We start from the raw sequence: 21,542 nt of genomic DNA on the forward strand, positions 1-21,542 counted from the left end.
GTGGATCTACCCAGGGTCTGTTAATCTATGGGTATGTATAGGCTTTGAGCGTTCCCATCAGATAGGTTGTTTATCAGTACTAAGCAGAGCTACAAGGGTGCATTCCTGGGTCCCACACAGCATTCCTATATCTAGCATTACTATAACAGTCCACACAGGTTCACATGCTTTAAGTCTTACATTCTAAGGTCCTAACATTAGGTGCCATAATGATTACTATAACAAGGGGCCCTTCACACAGGTCTGTAAGTCCCATTGTAGCTAAAGGGGGTAGGCTTCCAGCAGTCCCCGCCCTCCTCAGGGATCCATCGCTGCACGTAGTTGGGGCCTTTGTCCCGGGGCCACACGATCACGGTGTCCCTGGATGCCACGGATGGGTCCTCGGGGAAGAAGTTGAAGGGCCGGAGCATGAAGCCCACGGAGTTCCCGGGGGTGGCCGTGTTGGGGATGTCCTCAGAGTGGGGGATGTGCAGGAAGCCCACTGTCACCCAGGCCACCAAGTCCTGTGGGAGAGAGGGGTGGGCAGTGCTGACGGGCTCGGAGAGGCGAGGGGTGGACGACCCCTCAAGCTCTCCTCATAAGGAATGGGCAGATCTGGGGACAGTGAGCTTGCTCTCCACACAGCGAGGTGCTGCTGGCACAGGCCCCGGGACAGGGCACAGCTCTAGTCTGGGGCTGGGGCTGAAAGAAGGTGGGGCCAGTACCTCTTCTTCAATGTTCTCATTGTTTTGAAGAAACTCCTCAAAGACCACAGGCGGGTCCCAGGGGTCGTTCTGGTTGTAGATGCTGCTGCTGCACAGCTCAGACTCCTGGTACTTGGTCACTGCCAGGGGGTACCTGTCGGGCAGAGCAGTCAGGTGGCTCTGGGCATGGGGGTGGCCCAGCCCCTCCCGGGGCACATCTGCAGGGTCAGTGATGTGGCTTTCCCCGATTTCCACATCATGTCTTGGGAGCCTGTCAGTCTGACCCAGGGTTAGCGGGGGCTCAGGTGCTCAGAACAGGCCTTCCACTCCCCTCCTCAAACACAGAGCCACGCCCTGTAACACACACACACACACACACACACTGCCACACAGACCCAGAGTCTCATAGAAACACAGCCACACCAGACACAGGGTAGAGCTTCCCCCAGCCCCCCAACCTCCCAGGCCTCCTCACCTGGCCCAGGTGAAAGCCCGCTCCTCCTGCCAGCCGGGCGGCAGCACCTGCTCAGCCATGGAGTGGATCTGCAGCCTGTAGCTGCGCTGGTGGCCCCAGCGGTTCTCCTTGGGGCTGGTGAAGAGCAGGTACTTGGGCAGAGTCTGTCCGAAGCGGAAGGCTGCCTGGCGCTCGCGGGGGTACCCCGTCTGCTCTAGGGTTGGCTGGACCAGCCGGTGCTCCGGGCTCCAGGGGTTGGTGATGTTTTCTAGCTTCATGCCCAGCGTCTGGAAGCTATTCTTGGTGCCTGTGTGTGTGAAGGGAGATGCAGAATGAGGATCCAGCACCCAAAGTACCCCTCCGCCCATTTTACACTGGGTTCTCCACCCAAGACCACGTCCAACAGCAAACCATCAGGGGTGAAGGGGTTGTCGGGGGTTCGCATGGAGCCAGCTGTGGGGTGGGAGGAGGGGATTAAACACAAAAACCAACAGGGGAACCGGAGGACGATGCGATAGGTCGCATCAGCTGTGGTGGTTGGGGTGGGACTGTGGGCAGTTCCTTTGAGCCCTGGGTCCCAGGCTTTGGGCTGTCTTGTAGTCCCATGGAGGGGCGGCCGTCTTTCCCCAGGCAGGGGCTGTGTCCACCACCTGCTGTTCCCAGGGCGTGGGTGGAGGGGGCTGAGCCGAGTGGGGAGGGTGGGGTGAGGAATGGGAGCCACCTGTCTGGTTCTGGGGGTGGTTCTGACTTGATGTCAGGCCACATCCTGCCAGGAGGCCTATGCCACAGTGACACCGTTAACCCAGGAGACACAGCAAGTAACCCCAATGGTGCTGCGTCCACCTCCAGGTGCCAGGCAGCAGCGACCTTGCTGACATCGAGGCATTGTCCTCTCTGCTACCCTGAGCGCACATTTCTACCCAACCCACCCGACCCAGGGGTCAGCCCAGCCCCAAGGCAGGGACAGGGTCCAGGCTGCCACACCCCGGGCAGCACTGGGGCGCTATTCACGTTCACCCCTTCAGGGGGCTCAGGGACTCCAGCCCTGCGGGCTCAGAGCAGGTGGGGCACGTTCTCCTGATGGTGTGCGTCCGGGGTGCAGCATCGTCTCCCACAGTGGGAATCAGTGTTGGCACACGGACGTCTGGCCCCAGCGAGTCCTACCTGCCACGTCCAGGTCTACGCGGTAGTGCACCAGGTGAGTGTGCATGTTGCCGATCAAGTGGGTGTGCAGGCGCGTCCCGTGGCGCAGCCCCTCGGGCGTGTAGAAGGTGGCGTGCACGTAGCCAGTGGCGTGCATCTTGGCCTCCATCACCCCGTTGGGGTAGAAGATGAAGTCCCAAATGTAGTCATAGTTGTAGACCGTGGACGTCGTCCGCAGCACCAGCACCTGGCCCTGGAGCCCTGCATAGAAGTTGAAGCCACCGTTGAAGTCAGAGTCAAAGTGGCGCCGAATGGGCACCCCCGTGGGCATCTCAAAGACACAGAGGGCTCGGGGGTAGTGGACAGGGTTGTCAGCATCGTAGTAGTGGAGGGCATCCAGGAAGGTGGCCGTCTCTGGGCAGTCGATGCCAGGGGCCAACTCATGGGCGACGGTGCCCAAACCCCAGCCCACGTCGCTGTACTTGGTCTGCATGCCCGCAGGTGTGTGGCCTCCGTACAGCGACGCTGCCTCCTGGACGCTCACCTCGTAGGCAATGCGCTCCCCACCGAAACGCACGTTCAGCACCTGCAGCCCAGTGGAGGACCGCAGCCTGAAGGCGAAGCTCCAGCCCCCGTAGAGCACGGCGTTGCCCTCCAGCCTGTAGCGGGGGCCTTGGGGCTGGACCAGGTGGGGGCCCTTCACGGTCATGGGGCTGGGGAAGTGCCCGCGTGGCTTGTAGGAAGAGAAGAGGGGCGGCTCCTTCTTGACCTTGGCTCCCTTGTCCTTGGGGAGTGGGTCCTCCAGCACCACCACGTCCACCTCTCCGGCATCGTACTTCCGGGCCAGCTCTTCTGGGCTTCGGTAGAACTTCCCGTTGTACCAGACCTGCTCCACCGCCCAGTCCTGGGCGTTCATGCTGCTGTGGTCCAGGAGGAGCTCCAGGCCTGTGGGGTGCAAGAAGAAGCCTTCCACAAAGCGCTGCAAGATGATCCAGGTGCGGCGCTCGCCCGAGGCCAAGCCCTGAGGGGCCACGTCGGTGTAAGTCAGGCATCGGGTGTGGCAGTCCTGGAAGGAGAAGCCTGTGGTGTCCAGGAAAAATCGGTGCAAGGGCCTGATGGCCTCCTCCAGGGTGTGGTTCAGTAGGACATACTCCGCCGAGGAGATGGGCCTGGAGTTCCAGGACATCTGGTGCCCAGGCCTGGGGGGCAGCGGGCGCAGGTAGTGGGGCCATGGCAGGGGTCCCACGGCAAACTCGGTGACGTTGGGATGCTCCTGGGCTCCGAAGAAGATGACGGCACGCGCCTCCCGAGCCGGCCGCCTCTGACCGTGGTCCAGAAATTTCAGCACCTGCTGCTTCCTGGGCAGCAGCATCTCAATGAGGAACACGTAGTTCTTGGTGATGGTTGATCCTTGGGAGGGCTCCAGCCTCAGGTCCTTCCGGGACCAGAGGAAGCTGCGCACAGCCTTCAGCTCCTTGGTGCTCAGGTCCTCGAACACCCTGGCCTGGCTACGCAGGGTCTGTGGGGAGTGATTCCCCATGGCCAGCGTCTGCAGCATCAGGACGGCAGCCATGGCCCAGCCGAGGGCCGGGCTTTCTCGCCTCATGGCTCTAGAATGTGGGAAACATGAACTCAGTTGTTTTATGGGAAGATACGGGGTTTCCACTAGGCTGGCCCCATAGTTTCCCAACAGACACTGCTTCGTCCCTTGGCCGCCATGCCATCCAGTGGCCATGCTGGCGCAGCGGGGGCCCCAGGCTGCTCAGACCTGTGCTTTCCATTGATTTTAATTCTACACTCTCCTCGCTTGTCTGTAAGCCTTGTTTAGTCCTGCAGATTTTCATACCTATGTCAACTCTGCTTTCCCCTTATGTGTGCATTATCTCAGAATGGCTGCACCTCTAGTGCTGTGGGCTAAGACTAACAGTAATTAGCTTATCAATGTGATATTCAGCAGGGCTGAAAATCAGGATAATATTGCCCTGCTGTGGGCCAAATGGCTCAGGGCAATCCTTACCCTGATAATCCTGTTACTGCTTATCAAACTTTACCTTTGATATGCCTTATGCATTCTTAAAGGGCAAATGTGTATTCAATTGAATAAAAGCAAATGGGACCCACAAGTCATAGAGTCTCTCCACTAGAGAAAGGTTTTCCACCTGGCCCCCTATGCCTTCTAAATTCATATTTCTTGTCTAGTGTATTCGTTTGTGCATGGCCCCTTTTCCAGATCCTGAACCATAGCCGCAAATGGATGCGGCATTCACATCTGGTGCCTCCTAAGGGACCAGGAGAAGAAGATTCACCTGAGGGAAAAACTAAGAATAAAGGAAATTCCCTGGAAAGGTGGGAGATTCACCCAAAAGGTGGGGAAATTCTCTGTGCACAAAACCCTTTGCAGCCTCAGAGTCACGAGCCATAAGTGGACGAGGAACGTCTTTTATTACAGCCAGGCTATAGTGGGGAAGAATTTGAGTAAAAGGCAAAAACATCCTTGTAAAGTTTTAGCTTGCATGGTCAAGGATAAAGAAATTTAGGTGTCAAAGGGTACTCTCTTAAATCAGGCTCAAGGAAAACAAGTTTCCTTGTCATCTTTAAGTATGTGGGCTCTTGTTCGAACTGCATTATGCCCACTTAGTATTGAGCATCAAAATTCTGTAATACCTAAAGCCATGGATCCTCTGCCTGTAGTGTGGAAAGGCTCAACAGCTAGTAAAACAGGGCAAATTGTCATTTTACAAAAGGACTCTTTAATGCTTTGTCTGAAAATGACCATAGGACACCTTGGGACAAGCAAATTTTAGCTAAAATAATTTTAGAGGCCAGTCAGTACTATGGAGAATAGAATAGGATAAGATCCATGAAAGGAACTCTGACTTAGTACTTCTTGTCTATATGTTATGGGCGCTTGTCTGTTGATTGTTATCTGTCTCTGTTGTTTATTGTTAGTTTATTAAGCATGCCTTTATTTTAATTTAATAGAAAAGAAACAGTAAATGGACAGGCCATTACTAAATTTCCCCAAAGCAAACAGAAGGTGGGAACGGGGAGAGAAAGAATATAAGTGGAACACGTGGCCGATAACAGAGATCCTAGGGAAATTCCCTAGACAAAGGGAAGTAACTAAAAAAGGCCCCTGCCCAGTCTTATGGTAATCCTGTAAAATGGACACCCACTCTCAAGAGTGTTATTAAAAGTCTCATTTTTGCCATGTTTTTATTTCCCAGTCCATCATTTGAAATTTGAATAGATGAGACATTTCTCACAATTTAGGGATGCGTTTGGGATTTCTGTACCCATGAAGAGAAAAAAGCTAGGTTAAGAGAAGGTGCGCCCTGCCCGATTTTGGCTGGCCTTCTGGACTGAGCCCCATCTCTTCACGGATGCTATAGAATAAATCCAAGACTGTTTTTCTTTAAAAGATGGCAATAATGACAGAAAGAAAATATACAGGCTGTGTTTGGGCAACAAGATTAGTGTTTCCATAATAATGGGTAGTTCTTGGATAATAATGGACCGCATTCCAAGGTTGCCTCCCAAATCTTGGGGCACTCCTGGTTTTTCTTTTTTTAAAAATATATTTTATTGACTTTTTACAGAGAGAAATGGAGAGGTATAGAGAATTAGAAACATCGATGAGAGAGAAGCATCAATCAGCTGCCTCCTGCACACTCTCTACTGGAGATGTGCCCGCAACCAAGGTACATGCCCTTGACCAGAATCGAACTTTGGCCTTTCAGTCCGCAGGCCAACGCTCTATTCACTGAGCCAAACCAGTTAGAGCAGGGCATTCCTGTTTTTTCAAAATAAAAATCAAATAATACTTTCACATTAAAGCCACTTAAAGTCAATAAGTTATCTCTGTTACAGAATTTGCCAAAGAAAATGCTTTGGTTAATAATAATTGGCTTTAAAATCTTGAAGTTATTAAAACATAAATAAATAGATGTAACTAAAATAAAGAATCCTATATAATAAAAGCCGACTATGCTAAGTGTCCGGTCATCCAGTGACCGGTGGACTGTTCAACCAATCAAAGTGTAATATGCTAATGATATACTAAGGTTGCTCAATTGCTAGCTATGACAAGCAATGACCACTGGGGGCAGAAAGTGGACTGGTCAACCTGTTGCTATGATGTGCACGGACCACCAGGGGGCAGGTGTTCCAACTGGTAGGTTAGTTTGCTGCTGGGGTCTGGCCAATCAGGACTGAGCGAGATGGGCTGGACACACCCTGGAGCCCTCCCGCAGTCCCTCCCCAGCTGGCCAACCTCCTGCATCCCTCCCCAACCTGCCAGCCCCAATCAGCCCACCCCAGATCGGCCTGATCAGGACTGGGTGAGACAGGGCCGGACATGCCCTGGAGCCCTCCTGTGGTCCCTCCCCAGCTCCCATCGTGCACTGGTGGGGTCTCTTGGCCTGACCTGTGGCCTCTCATAATCCAGGACCCCTCAGAGGATGTTGGAGAGCCAGTTTTGACCTGATCCCGCAAGCCACTACCTTCGGAGGGCGCCAGACACAGGGCTGGTGAGCACTCCTGTGGCAGTGCAAACCTCTCCCAATCGGGACTGATTGGGCGCGAACTCAGGACAGGCGCAGTGGGCCCGGGATGAGCGGGAGTGGGAGTAGCAGGTAGGAGCTGCAGGTGGTGTTGGACTGCGGGTTTTGGCCCGATCCCCACAGGCCACCCCAAGGGATCCCAACCAGTGCACGAATTCATGCACTGGGCCTCTAGTTTATAATAAAGCTTTTCAGTAATAGTTATAAATATATTAATAATGATATTATTATCCAGTCACTCAAGAGGAGACTGACTGCATTGTGTTAGAGGAAAGAGCCAGTTGTGTTTCCTGCAGCAGCAACCTTAGAAGTTATCTCTAAGGAAGAATGTGGCAGTTTTAAAATCAAAGTGCCTACGGGCCTCCTCCCCCCTCCCCCTGCCTTTCCATCAGCTTTCCACATTACAGGCGGGGATATTCGCCAGCCTCACATATAGTTTTACAAAGTCTTTGGTAACTTAAAACTTTAGAACATTGCTGAATTAAATAATACAAATTATTAAATATCTAGGTATTTTAAAATGACTAAACACTGAAATATTAATCTGAGTTTGCCTCATATGAAAAATCTAAAAACATAGATTTGAATCTATTACTTAAATATGTCTTGTATTTTATTTGAAATATATCCTTAAAAAGATAAATATATTACTAATCTAAGAAATGCTAGGTATTTAACTTGCCACCTAAAATTTGAGGCTTCTAAGAGTTTAAAGGTCAAATTAAGTTGAGAGAAATTATATGATTGTTATAGCAGAATACATAAAGTATAGTAATTCATCTTTGAGAAAAATAATTCCTGTATTTTCTCTCGAAAAATTAGTAGTTCAAAATATATTGTAGTCCTTATATGTACTACATGTAGTAAAATTTCAACCTAGGATATAATATTTTATTGGCCTGATTTAAAAAAAAGGATTAATTCTATGGTCTGAACCAAATGTTTAATATGAAAACCGTTTTAAATTTTATTGATATGTTTTAGAATAATTACAAAGAATGTATAATATTGAAGTATTGATTGAATGACTGTCCCATTGATTGTGATCTTACTGGTTATTGAAGCACATTCTTCTGTACCTGGAAACAGGACAGCACAATTACCCTGAATTGTTTTAGTGGCCACAGGTGGTGCATTCCAGCTGACTCAGTGGTCCCTAGACCAGGACAGCACAATTACTCTAAATTGTCCTGACAACTCAGTGGTCGGGAGACCCGAGGGCTCTAGATAATGTATTTCTGTCAATTCAGTGACTCCGATACCCGAAACTGTAATTAACATGCTTAATTCTGCTTCTGTAATCTGCTTTTTTTTGCGAGCCAGGTGCCACATTCCAAACCCTGGGATATAATCAATACCTTTGTGATTTTTGCCTATATAAGTCTGGTTTTGCCACCATCTTATTGCTATGAGATTTGGGAATGGCCCCTCATAGTCCCGGATTGCAATAAATGTGACTCTTTAATTAGACTTCTTGAGGCGTCCTTCTGTCATTTGCGGGGTACATTACAACATTTGGAGGCCCCAGCGAGATGCAGCTCCTTAGAGGTGCTGTTTTGGACGCAAAGGGAGGCAAAACCTCCCCTGAGTCATTCGTGGAGACTGAGGGGTCTCTAGGGGGTGTGCAACCTGAGAAGTTCCAGGGCCCCAGAGAACTCCCTTCGGATCCAGCGAACGGGCAGGGGACATTGGCCCATCCCTAAAAAATTTATTGGAGTCACCTGAAAAACCTCTAGAGGTAAGTTCTGGAGTTCTGGGACCAGTCACTGGTAGTGGACTCAAAAGAGGGCTGGATGCAGTGGAACCTCGGAGTTCGACCGCCCGACGCGACGGCGTCTGGGGGTCCTGGTCTGGGCAACCTTAGGTTGCATTTGTCTGGTTTTGTCTTTACTAGCCTTTTTGGTTTTGGATTTTTGTGAGCCTTTTTGGTTTTGGATTTAGATTTGTTTTTGAGCTTTTTTGGTTTTTGTTTTTGTTTGTGAGTCCAATGTATTTGTGAGTCCAATGTGTTTAGTCTGTTGATTTTGTTGTTTCGCCGAAATCCTCTTGGAGGACATTGAATGGTTCTTTCCTTCCTCTTTAACTTTTGGGGGATTGTGTGAATGGATTACTGATGTAGGTTATCAAGGATCTCTAAGGGACTTGTCCTGTATCTGGAGGAATGGCTTCTAGATGGTATTCACCGTCTCTGGGACTTCCAGGAGGAGGGAAGTCAAAACTCGGACTGGCAAAGGGTTCGAGTCTGGCCTGTCTTTTAAAAAAGGTAGAAGAGAAGCATTCTTAGGCAGTTTTCTACTGCCTCTGTTCAGGGACTTGTTCTGTATCTCAGCACAACTGAAACTGATTTGTTGGTATTTTGTGGTGTAAATGTGGCATGCGCCGGTGTAAAAGTATTTTTGTTTGTTTCTGTTTCGTTTTGTTTCCCTTGAAAAAACACCTTTTAAACATCTCCTGAGTTTCCGTGGTGATTCAAAGTTCTTAATGGGGAATGTATCTAGTTGTCATGTCTGTTTAGTCTTGTTTTCTTTGTTCAGTATGAGTACCATTTCTGTCTGGATGAGACATGGGTCGAGAATCCTGCCCTGGGATGTGGGAAAGGGAGGCCCCCACATCTGTTCCTGTCAGGCCCCCATCAGGGGACTTGGGCAGTGTTCCTGTTATCTGCTCAGATCCCAAGACTGTAAAAGTACTTGTTCACTGAAAGGGTGTAAGTGTGGATGTTTATTTGATGTTTGTATGTCTACTTAAGTATAATTATTTGTTCATGTAAGTGTGGAAGTCCTCGAGAAAAAAATATATTTGATTTAAGGCCGAATGCTCTGACCGATAGCAAAACATCCCCGAGAGGCCACTGGGTTCTTTTCCCAAAGGGTGCTTGCTCTCTGTCAGAGGTGGAATCGGCCCGCCTAACTAGTAAAAATTTCTGTCTATGTTTGTGTACTAGGGACTTTGATTTGCTCTGTGATAGTTCTGTGTTGGGTTGGGATTTTGGAATTCTGGGGTAGATTTAAAAGGTATTTGTGGCTTTTCTAGTCTGATTGGGACATTTAGGAGTGGGGCTCACAGTTCCTCAGGGCAAAGATTTTATGGGCCCTTCCCCCTGCCTGTGCTGAATTAAATAATACAAGCCAGTGTCATTTGGCTTGCTGCTTAAAGGAAGACAATGGGCCCTGGAATCTGTAAAGGTGGGCAGGAATGAAGCTGGTCAAATGTATTGAAAGGGTTCGGTACCTGTTGCTGCTAGCAGAGGAGGGGCTGATATCCCCTTCCAGTGCACTCTCTTAGGAGAGACTTGATTGCTGCTCTGTCACAGGGGACGGGTACGATGGCAGGAGCTTGGTACCCAACCCAATGCCACAGGAGTGCTTTGTAACATGCAGGGCGTATTTCCCTGGTCAGCTAAGGGCTGCTGCCCCCCACCATGCCACCATTGCTGGCTGGGGGCAAGTGCTTTTTCCCAGTGGGAACAGAGAGAAAAGGGCTGCCAGATGAAAATGCCTTTCCCCTGTGGCAGAAGCACCTCCACTGGTCACCCGGGGACCTGCGCCGAGCTCCCTGCCTCCGCCTATCTGCTGGCATCTCCCGCACCCTCTGCTCACCGGGGTTGTAATTGCCTCTCATCCCCTGAGGGGTTGTTTTGGTAGGCGTGAGAGGAGGGAAATTTCCCTGTGCCTCCTTGTGTCTCCCTGCACCCCAATGAGACCCAAGAACTCCCAGGGACAAGGCCTCCTTGGACATTTTTCACCGTGTTCTGTTGGGGGTTTGTGGCTGGGGGCGGGGTGCTTAAAAGGCAGTAGAAGGAATGAATTGGTCACAGCTGGTAGAGGTAGCCCAGAAAGTCATTAACAGTAGGGACACCCCAGAGGAGAAACAGGGCTTAAGGAAAGAAAAGGCTGGCAGGAAACTAGGAAGGAATTAGTATGCCTATTGTAGGAAGTAGGGGCACTGGAAGAGAGAATATCCTGGTAGGTCAACAAAGGAAAGCGGAAGGCTGAGGGGAAAACCCAAGCTCTCTGAAGGATTTACACTCAGGGAAGGGGACTAATAACGCCAGGACTCCTTTTCCTTGAACCCCTTAGAGCTCAGAATAATAATTTTTTAGTTTCCTGGTGTGTTCTGGGGCAGCCTATTCAGTCTTGACAGAGCCAATGGGACCCATAACATCTAAGAAGACATCGGTCCAGGGAGCCACTGGACAAACTGCCTTTTTCCTTGGACATCAAAGAGGACTGTGGACATTGGAAAGAACATGGTAACACATTCGTTTCTGGTCATGCCAGTTTGCCCATACCCCTTTCTTGGACGTGATCTCTTACAGAAACTACAAGCCACCATATCCTTTGAGGGGGATGGAGCACACTTCACCGTGGATCCAAGGAAACCAAGCCCGGACCCATCGTCCCCTGTCTGTATTCTTCTAACCTGTCCTCTCTCAGATGAATATCTCTTGCAGGAAAGGGCCAAGGTGACTGCTTACTTGGGGAAATTACAACATCTCTTTCCCATGGTTTGGGCAGAAAACAACCCCCCTGGGGTTAGCAAGTCATCAAGCACCTGTAGTAGTCCAAATGCAAGCCACTGCCACTCCAGCTTGGGTTCGGGAATTCTTAGGGGCAGTTGGATACTGCCATCTGTGGATACTGGCGTTCGCGGAGATTGCTAAACTGGACCGAAGTGGAACAACGGGCCTTTGAGGAGCTAAAGAAGGCTCTCGTCTCAGCACCTGCCCTAGCCTTGCCAGACGTCAGGAAGCCCTTCCATCTCTACATGAGTGAGGTAAGGGGCATTGCCAAAGAGGTTCTCACCCAGACTCTAGGTCCTTGGAAGAGACCTGTGGCCTATCTGTCTAAGAGACTAGACCCCATGGCTGCAGGGTGGCCAGCGTGCTTCTGGGCAGTGGCCGCCACAGCATTGCTGGTAAAGGAGGCAGATAAGCTGACTTTGGGCCAGGAACTAGCCCTGACAACACCCCATGATGTGGAAGCCCTCCTTTGAGGTGCTCTGGAGAGATGGATGTCAAACACCAGGGTCACCCAGTACCAAGCTGCCAAGGAAGCCGCCCAAAAACCAGTGGGGCCTTTACAAGAGAAGGTATTGGCAGAACAGAAGCACACTACCAGAGGACCAAATGGTTGGTGGACTCTACCAGATGGCAGACTGTTGGTCCCAGAGGCTCTAGGTCAGACTTTAGTTGCCCAGTTACACCAGGCTACCCACATAGGTGTCACCAAGACTTCTGAACTTTTGTGAGACAGGTCACAGGTAAATATGCAAGGTAACGGGGGTCCCCCTGGGAATTCAGGCCCGGGGAAACTCCCCAGGAGAGCATTGGGAGGTGGATTTCACAGAGATTAAGCCACCGGCATCAGGGTATGAGTACCTGCTAGTTTTTATAGACTCTTTCTCAGGATGGGTTGAAGTCTGGCCCACCAGGACAGAAACTGCCTCTATAATGGTTAGAAAATTACTCCTGGAGATTATACCTAGATTTGGGCTATCAGCAGTTATAGGATCAGATAACAGCCCCGCCTTGTAGTCAAGGTATCTCAAAGTATAGCTAAGGTCTTAAGCATAAATTGGAAACTCCATTGTGCATACCGGCCACAAATTCAGTGCAGGTATGAACAGGACTCTAAAAGGACTTTAACTAAATTTATCCCAGAAACCGGTGAAAACTGGACCAACCTCCTGCCTTTGCCTACTTACAGGCCAGGTGTACCCCCAACGGGGAGGGATTCTCTCCTTTTGAAATCATGTTTGGTAGACTTCCCCCGATCCTACCCAAAGTTAGGGGAGGAATTAAAAGCTCCTTGCTCAAGTCCTTGCAGGCTCTGCAGTATACCCAGAGAGCCACCCATAAGCTGGTTCGAGACGCCCTGCCAGTGCCACCTCGGACCCTGTACATCCCTTTCCAGCCTGGGGACTCGGTGTGGGTAAAGAAGTTCATGACCCAAGGGCTCACCCCAACTTGGAAAGGACTATACACTGTTGCCCTGCTGACGGCATCCAGACCTGACTACACCACTCCCAGCTCCTGCACCAGAAAACGGCCTTGATCCCGGCAGCCAGCGGGATCCCTAGCCTGGGCTCCACGCAAGCCAGGAGGAGGCTCAACACCCGCAGGAGGGGAACTGGACTTAAGTGAGGACAGTACTGACGGGGACCGTGGCACTAGAGCACTTGGTAACTGTAAGAACATTTTTACTAGCCAGTGAGAAAGTCCATGGCCAAGTGGGGCTAGATGTGCTAGGGGACAGGAGAGCAGGAAAAATTAAATGTGCCAAGCTGGCAGTTTAGAAAAATTAATTCGGTCTAACTACTTGTAGTAGGGGGCAGTACAATCCCCTAACTAATGAAGATGAGTCCATGATTTGACTCATGTACATAAAACCAGTGGGGAATGAAGTATTGATTGAATGACTATCCCATTGATTGTGATCTTACTGGTTATCGAAGCACATTCTTCTGTACCTGGAAACAGGACAGCACAATTACCCTAAATTGTTTTAGTGGCCACAAATGGTGCGTTCCAGCTGACTCAGTGGTCCCGAGACCAGGACAGCACAATTACTCTAAGTTGTCCTGACAACTCAGTGGTTGGGAGACCCGAGGGCTCTAGATAATGTATTTCTGTCAATTCAGTGACTCCGATACCCGAAACTGTAATTAACATGCTTAATTCTGCTTCTGTAATCTGCTTTTTTTTGCGAGCCAGGTGCCACATTCCAAACCCTGGGATGTAATCAATACCTTTGTAATTTTTGCCTATCTAAGTCTGGTTTTGCCACCATCTTATTGCTGTGAGATTTGGGAATGGCCTCTCATAGTCCCGGATTGCAATAAATGTGACTCTTTAATTAGACTTCTTGAGGCGTCCTTCTGTGATTCGCGGGGTATATTACAACAATATAATCTTTGGGTTATGTATATTTGATAGTCTTTCCAAGTTAAATTTCAAGACTTTAACCGAGAGATAGCTTTGGGACATTTTAAGGGCCCTAGAATGATTCAAGGATTTATTCTCTCTTCTTTAAAGAAATATTTTTAAACCAAATTAGGTTGATCTACTATACTTGAAATCACGTGGGAAGCTTTATCAAATAGAAATTAATAACTGTGTCCTATTTATATGCATATATTTTAAATGGTATAAGGTTTCAACCTCTAAGCTTGGCAGGACAAGGTTGCATACACAGTTCCTCAGACAGCCTGCTTTTCAGATAGGCTGGGGGTGGGGTGGCATCTGTACTTTATAGGTCAAATGTATATGTTTGCTTACTTTACTTTTTCAATAGAAATGCATGCTTTGATTACTTGATGGATTGGCTCTTTACAAAAAAATCAAGGTCTTTTATAAACTCATTTATATGGGAAGCCACTATTTTATGAGCAATTGGTTCTAACAAAGTCCAAAGTCAAATTTGCATACATATGCAAATGAGCAGTAGCCAAAGAGAATGCTGTTTAAAAGTAAATTTAAGCTTAATAGAAGGATAAATTTTAAAATCTTTTGTTCCTCTTTACAAAGTAAACTAAACGTCATTATTCAAGTATTAAATCTCACCGTTAATGAGACACCATAACTAAAAAGAGAGTTACTTTTATTTGAAATGTATGCATTGCAGTATTGGCCAGCATACTTCTCTCCTATTGTGTTTTCTGAATAGCAACCAAGTTTGTTCCTCTGTTTAAAAGATAGAAAAGGTGTTTAAAGGAAACTCCTTAACTGTGACTTAGAGATCACTCTGGGAGGAAATACAGAGGGAAATGCTCTTCACATATCTAGGCACTGTAATTAAAAGTCAATATATTAGGCCTCAAAAGGTGGAAATATGAAAAGATTGCCTTAAGACTTTAAATGACTTTTAGAAATTATTAGAGAACATTAATTAGTTAAGACTTTATCTAAAAATCTCTATGAGAGCCCTAATGGTTTGGCTCTGTGGATAAAGCATCAGCCTGTGGACTGAAGGGTACCAGGTTCAATTCTAGTCAAGGGCATGTACCTTGGTTGCAGGCACATCCCCAGTAGGGTGTGTGCAAGAGACAGCTTATAGATGTTTCTCTCTCATTGATGTTTCTAACTCTCTATCCCTCTCCCTTCCTCTCTGTAAAAAAAAATCAATAAAAAATATATTTAAAAAAAATAAAAATCTCTATGGGAGAAATGACAAGTTTATTCAATATACTAAGAAAGTTTTTATGAAGTATATAGAAAGACCTACAGAATCATTTTCTAATTTCGTGGCTTGCATGTAACAGCAGTTTGCAACCATCTAGAAAATATAAATGCCAAATGGTTTGGAGCCATCTAGTAAATCCTATCTTCCCTAAACCAAGGACACTTAAGAGTAAATAATTTGCATTTTGCCTCTCTAAAGAAAGCTTATGTCTATATACTCAAAAAGACTGATAACAAAAATCTAATTAGTATGATTTACTGTCCACACCCAAGGACAAATGAAGTTAGAAAATAAACCTTATTTCAGACTGATTTAAATTGGCAAATTGAAATAAGTGAATATTTAGGGGAACTTAGTTGTCACCTACTAAAAAACAAGTTACTACAATTTTTATATCACACCCCTATTATTATACCAAAAATGCTATACAGGAACCTATTTCTGGAGCATTAACTAGTTTAGTAATGGTTCATTTAATAGTAAAACTAGTTATCATGCAATGAATTCAGACTGAGTCATCCAGATCAGTCATACTTCTGTACAAACAATTGAATTAGAAGCTATCAAGGCTGCATTGCAGAATTTCCAAAAGCCTCTTAATATTATTTCTGAACTGTATATGCTGCTGGCCTGGTAAACAGAGTTGCAACTACTCAACTAAAATGGCTCAGTGACCAAAGTCTATTTATACTATTTAAACAGGTCCTGGTCCTTCAACAAAAGGAAATGCATATGCCGATCAATTAGTTACTTTAGTAAATCAGGCCACAGAATCTCATCAGCTTTTACATCAGCCTGCCAAAATGTTGTCTAAACAATTCTCATTAACTCGGCAGCAGGCAAAACAGATTACCAAGTAATATCCCTCTTTCATGTTCCCAATTTTAAAAACAAAAAGGGGGAATAGTGGAGAAATCTCCTGTAAGTAAACTACATCAAGCCTTAATTACTTAAAATTTTTTCACTTGTAATGCTGATGGCAAGACACCCATAGAATTACACTGGTGTCAGAATAAGCTAAAGGAAAATGGTCTGGTCAAATGGAAAGATCCCGAGTCTGGTTTATGGAAGGGTCCCTTTATTAACTTTTGGTTGAGGATATGCTTGTGTATTTCCAGAAAACTCCCCCAAGTCTGTGTGGATTCCTGTAACATGAATCCAAGGGAGGACCTTGCACCCTGAGCTTCACCCTGTACCAGTGGCTGCAGACAGTCGACTGCTTCAGCCACAGATAGCAGTGGCCCTGGGCAACTTGCTGAAGATAAGGAATGGGAGGAGAACAAGAAAGAGGAGAAGCAGTCCAGAAATGACCTGGGGGATGGTGAAGAAGCCTTCCATGCTAGCAGTCATCAGTTGTGTGATGGTGCGGGTTGCCCTGAACAAAGCCAAAGAAGGTTGGACCTGCATTGTCATTGCCCACCGTCTGCCCACAATCCAGAACTTGAATATCATTGCTGTCATGTCACAGGGATAATAATTGGGAAGGGGACCCACGAAGAACTAATGACCCAGAAAGAGGCCTACTACAGACTAATTCCTTAAATGCCTGGCAGCAATTTAAAAAGGACATGAAAAAATTCTGGCTCATTCTTGTTCTTTTTTTTTTTTTTTTTTTTTTTTTAAAAAAACTCTGCTTAAGTAGGCAGTTTCTTTCTTTCTTTTTTTTAAAAAAAATATATTTTATTGATTTTTTACAGAGAGGAAGGGAGAGAGATAGAGAGTTAGAAACATTGATGGGAGAGAAACATTGATAAGCCGCCTCCTGCACATCTCCCACTGGGGATGTGCCCACAACCCATGTACATGTCCTTGACTGGAATCGAACCTGGGACCTTTCAGTCTGCAGGTCAACGCTCTATCCACTGAGCCAAATCGGCTTCGGCTCATTCTTGTTCTTATATGTTTATTTCTAGTCTGCAGATGGGGAATGAAAAGTCTTAAAAGGACTCAAGCTCTGCAAATGGCATACATACACCTTTCTAAATTTATTAAGAAAACAAAAATGGGGAAATGCTGGAGGCTAAGACCAATATTCAGCATAGTATTGCCCTGCTGTTGGCCAAATGGCTCAAGGCAATCCCCTAACCTGGTAATCCTTTTACTGTTTACCAAGCTTTACCTTTGATATGCCTGTATGCATTCCTAAAGGGCAAATGTGTATTCAAGTGAATAAAAGCAAATGGGACCCAGAAGTCAGAGAGCCTCTCCACTAGAGAAATGTTTTTTTGCCTGGCCCCCATGCCATCTAAATTCTTATTTCTTGTCTAGTGTATTCATTTGTGCACGGCCCCTTTTCCGGATCCTGAACCCTAGCCACAAATGAATGTGGCATTCACACTCCACCTTTAGGGTGACTCAGCCAGAGCCTGTGACACAGGACACCTCTCCAAATGCACTTCTTGTGTCCTCTGTGTAGACAAAAAGGTGTGCAGTGATAAATCATAAACCCTTCCTTGGGCAGGTCATGGTGGGCAGCAATGGCCTGGGCCATGATAGATTTTTAAGCCAGCCGTGGCCATGTTGTTGTTTATCTGGGACCAGTGGTAAGCGAACTGCGGCTCACAAGCTAAACTTGGCTCTTTGGACCCTTGAGTGTGGGTCTTCCTAAGCCTTAGGTGTACCCTAATCCTATCTAATAATAGACAAACATGGTAATTAACCGTACCTTTGACACGCTTCCCATTGGCTAATCAGGGCGATATGCAAATTAACTGCCAACCAAGATGGCGGCCGGCAGCCAGGCAGCTGAAGCGAACAGGAGGCTTGCTTGCTCCAGTGAAGGAGGAAGCCCAGGATCCCCGCCTTCCACTGCTTGCCTCTGAGCTGCACTCTAAGAAATAATGTTGCAATTATAAAAGCTAAACAAACCCCAGAAACCTGCTTTCAGCCAGCCGGGCCTCAGAGCTGGAGCTGCAACAGTGTTTCAATTATAGAAGCCAAACAAACCCAGATTCCTGCTTTCAGCAGCGGAAGTCTCAGAGCTGGAGCCGAGCCTCAGAGCTAAAGCCGGCTCTCAGCTCCAGTGACAGCCATAGAAGGTAAATAAATCCCAGAATAAAAAAAGAAAGAAAAAAAGGAGAGGTTGGGAGCTTCAGTCACCCGCCAGCCTGAAAACGGCCCTCAGCCCCTCACCCAGACTGGCCAGGCACCCCAGTGGGGACCCACACCCTGAAGGGGGTGTGACCAGCTGCAAACAGCCATCATCCCCTCATCCAGGCTGGCCAGGCACCCAAGCGGGACCCCCACCCTGATCCGGGACACCCTTCAGGGCAAACTGGCCGGTCCCCACCTGTGCACCAGGCCTCTATCCTATATAGTAAAAGAGTAATATGCAAACTGACCCTAACAGCTTAATGACTGGGAATGACTGGTCACTATTACACACACTGACCACCAGGGGGCAGACGCTCAATGCAGTAGCTGCCCTGTGGTGGTCAGGGTGCTCTCACATGGGAGGAGCTCTGCTCAGCCACAAGCCAGGCTGATGGCTGCCAGTACAGTGGTGGTGGTGGGAGCCTCTCCTGCCTCCTCAGCAGCACTAAGATGTCTGACTGCAGTTTAGGCCTGCTCCCCACTGGCAAGTGGACATCCCCCGAGGGCTGCCGGGCTGCCAGAGGGATGTCTGATTGCCATCTTAGGCCCAATCCCCTGGGGAGCGGGCCTAAGCCAGCAGGTGGTCATCCGCTGAGGGGTCCCAGACTTCAAGAGGGCACAGGCCGGGCTGAGGGACCCCTCTCCCCCCCGAGTGCACAAATTTTTGTGCACCGGGCCTCTAGTTAAGTTAATAACAATGTACCTAGCCGAGACCGGTTTGGCTCGGTGTGTAGAGCGTTGGCCTGCGGACTAAGGGTCCTGGGTTCAATTCCTGTCAAGGGCATGTACCTGGGTTGCGGGCACATCCCCAGTAGGAGATGTGCAGGAGGCGGCTGATTGATGTTTCTCTCTCATTGATGTTTCTAACTCTCTATCTCTCTCCCTTCCTCTCTGTAAAAAATCAATAAAAATATATTTTTTAAAAAAATAACAATGTACCTACCTATATAGTTTAAGTTTAAAAAATTTGTCTCTCAAAAGAAATTTTAATTGTACTGTTGATATTTGGCTCTGTTGACTAATGAGTTTGCCGACCACTGATCTAGGTTAACACACCTTTGAAATACCACAATGATCCTCTTTTTCCCTCCAAGGTGTAACCATACTCAACGGAGCACACAATCTTGTCAATTGTGCATTGGCCCTTGCTTTCTTGCATCTTCATGTCATCTTTCTCAACTCCAAATGTGTGAGACTACAGACTGTCATTCTTGGGAGGACTTGAGATACTGTTTCCTGTCACTTGTCATCAGTTTTGGTTCAAATAAACTCTTATGAAAATTATCTATAGGTTTGGATGTTTCTTACGTTGACATGGGTATTAATAGTAGAACTATGTTTGATACACCAGAAGTTTTTTCATTCTAAAATTTGAAATGCAGTGCAGAAGTTCAAAGAGTGGGCTCTGGGATCAGGCTGCCTGGTTTCAAGAGCTACATATCCCACCACTAGGACCAGCTGTGTGACCTTGGGCAGGTTGCTTAAACTCTCTGGGCTTCCATTTTCTCAATTGTACAATGGAAATAAACAACCACGGCACCTAGTTCCTAGAGCTTTGAGGGAAATCAATTGGTCAGTAGAATAATGTGTTTAGAACTGTGCTTACCTTCTAGGAAGCACTCAAGAATCCTTAGCTACTCTTCTTTCTTAAAAAAATATTTTTATAGAAACACCAATGATGAGAATCATTGATTGGCTGCCTCCTGCACGCACTCTACAAGGATCAAGCCCGCCACCCGGGCATATACCCCAACCAGGAATTGAATTATGACCTCCTGAATCGTAGGTCAACACTCAATCACTGAGCCACCATGGCCGGTGCTACTCTTCTTTTTAAAAGCCAACCTTTAGGAGATGCTCAGTGGTACCAGAAGATTTTAAATTCAAGCAGTGTAGATGGATTTGACTTAGATTAGGCTGTAGACTATGGCTGAATGAGGACCAGTTGGCCAGTGCTGCCCGGCTGCTTTGTGTCCTTTGTGGGCCACTCAGGTTGTGGCCGATTGACCATCTGTGACTCCTGGGAGGGCACTTCAGGGTGCGGCCATCCCAGGTGGTGGTACAGGGAGATGTCCTTTTCCCTTCTATTTTGTGGGTGGGTGTGGTCAGGGTCTTCACTCATAGCCCATCCCCCAGGGCAGCCAATCTGTCCCTGTGCCTGGTCCTGTCCCCCTGGCCCTGGTGCAAGGCGGGGACTCACCTGACTTTGTGCTGTCCAGCCTGAAGTGATGGGCGAGACACAGCGGCCCTGGGAGAAGCCAGAGATCACAGAAGGCTACGAGGTGAGCTCTTGTTTTACTATTACATTTTGGGTCAACATCTTTTTAAAGTAGACTTTACTTTTTAGAGCAGTTCTAGGTTCACAACAAAATTGGGCAAAGGTACAAAGACTCCCCATCTGCCCTCTGCCCCAAACATGTACAGTCTCCCTCATTATCAACACGCCTCACCAGAGTGGTGCATTTGTTACAATTAGTGAACCTACACTGGCATTTCATTAGTACCCACAATCCATAGTTTACTCTTGGTGCTGTACATTCTATGGTTTGGACAGATGTGTGCTGACATGTAACCACCATTGCTAGTCCTACGGAGTAGTTTCACTGCCCTAAAAATCCTCTCTGCTCAGCTACTCAGCCCTCCCCACCCCAACCCCTGATCTTTTACCATATCCATAATTTTTTGCCTTTTCCAGAATGTAATAAGTTTGGGGTCACCAGTCTGTAGCCATTTCAGACTGGCTTCGTTCACGCAGGATATGTACTTAAGTTCCTAATGTCTTTTCTTGGCTGGGCCCTCATTTTTAGAACTGCTTATCCCCAAATGCCTTTCTGCTCTGTAGAAGAGGGAGGTGACTTGGCTGTCCCTTTAAGCTTATCCTCCCCAACACAGTCCTGTGTGTGGTGCCCCAGTGGGCAGCTGGGGTGTGGACTGTGGCATTGAAACCACGAGAGGGAAGAACATGGCGGCCAGTTTGTTCTGCTCCTCTCCACGTGAGAATAGCATCCAGCTCCCCATTGAGCCTTTACCATCTCACCTCCGGGAGGTTGCCCCTGGCTTTCTGGGCCTTTCGGGTCTTCATTTCTCCTGGCCCCTCATTCCAGGCCTCGCTTCCCTCCCCTGCCAGTCATCCCCTTCTTGACTCTCCCGATGGCCCATCAGAACATACCTGTGTGCTCTGCTCCTCTCGCCTCTGCAGTCACTCTTTGTCTGGGCTCCTTCTGGAGCTTTATTGCTCTGTTGGACCCGCCCTATTGGGAGGGACAGGGTGAGGGCTGGGTCAACCAAGGTGTGGAGCCACGTAGGGGTCAGAGGCTCCCAGAGGGCAGGGATGGTGGCCAAGGATGGGCACGGAGCTCTGCAGCCAGGGGGCCCTGTTGCTCCTAGATGTACTAAAGTTTGGAAACGCCCCAGGCCTCCATCA

General features: G+C 47.9%; 1 protein-coding gene across 1 annotated transcript; it reads right to left on the reverse strand.

Moving 5' to 3' along the window:
• Positions 1–233: 233 nt before the first annotated feature.
• Positions 234–21,397, reverse strand: LOC308527481 (diamine oxidase [copper-containing]-like; the record flags this gene model as incomplete). The annotated part of the gene is made up of 6 exons (XM_081102803.1): positions 21,288–21,397; positions 20,319–20,366; positions 2,302–3,890; positions 1,159–1,444; positions 705–837; positions 234–503 (listed from the first exon to the last, which is right to left on the reverse strand). Exons 3-6 carry the CDS (start codon positions 3,884–3,886, stop codon positions 234–236), a joined length of 2,274 nt encoding a protein of 757 aa, XP_080958929.1. The 5' UTR covers positions 3,887–3,890; positions 20,319–20,366; positions 21,288–21,397.
• Between the last annotated feature and the right edge of the window lie 145 nt (positions 21,398–21,542).

Source organism: Myotis nattereri (assembly GCF_964212035.1).
Source record: "Myotis nattereri genome assembly, chromosome: 11".
Classification (NCBI taxonomy): domain Eukaryota; kingdom Metazoa; phylum Chordata; class Mammalia; order Chiroptera; family Vespertilionidae; genus Myotis; species Myotis nattereri.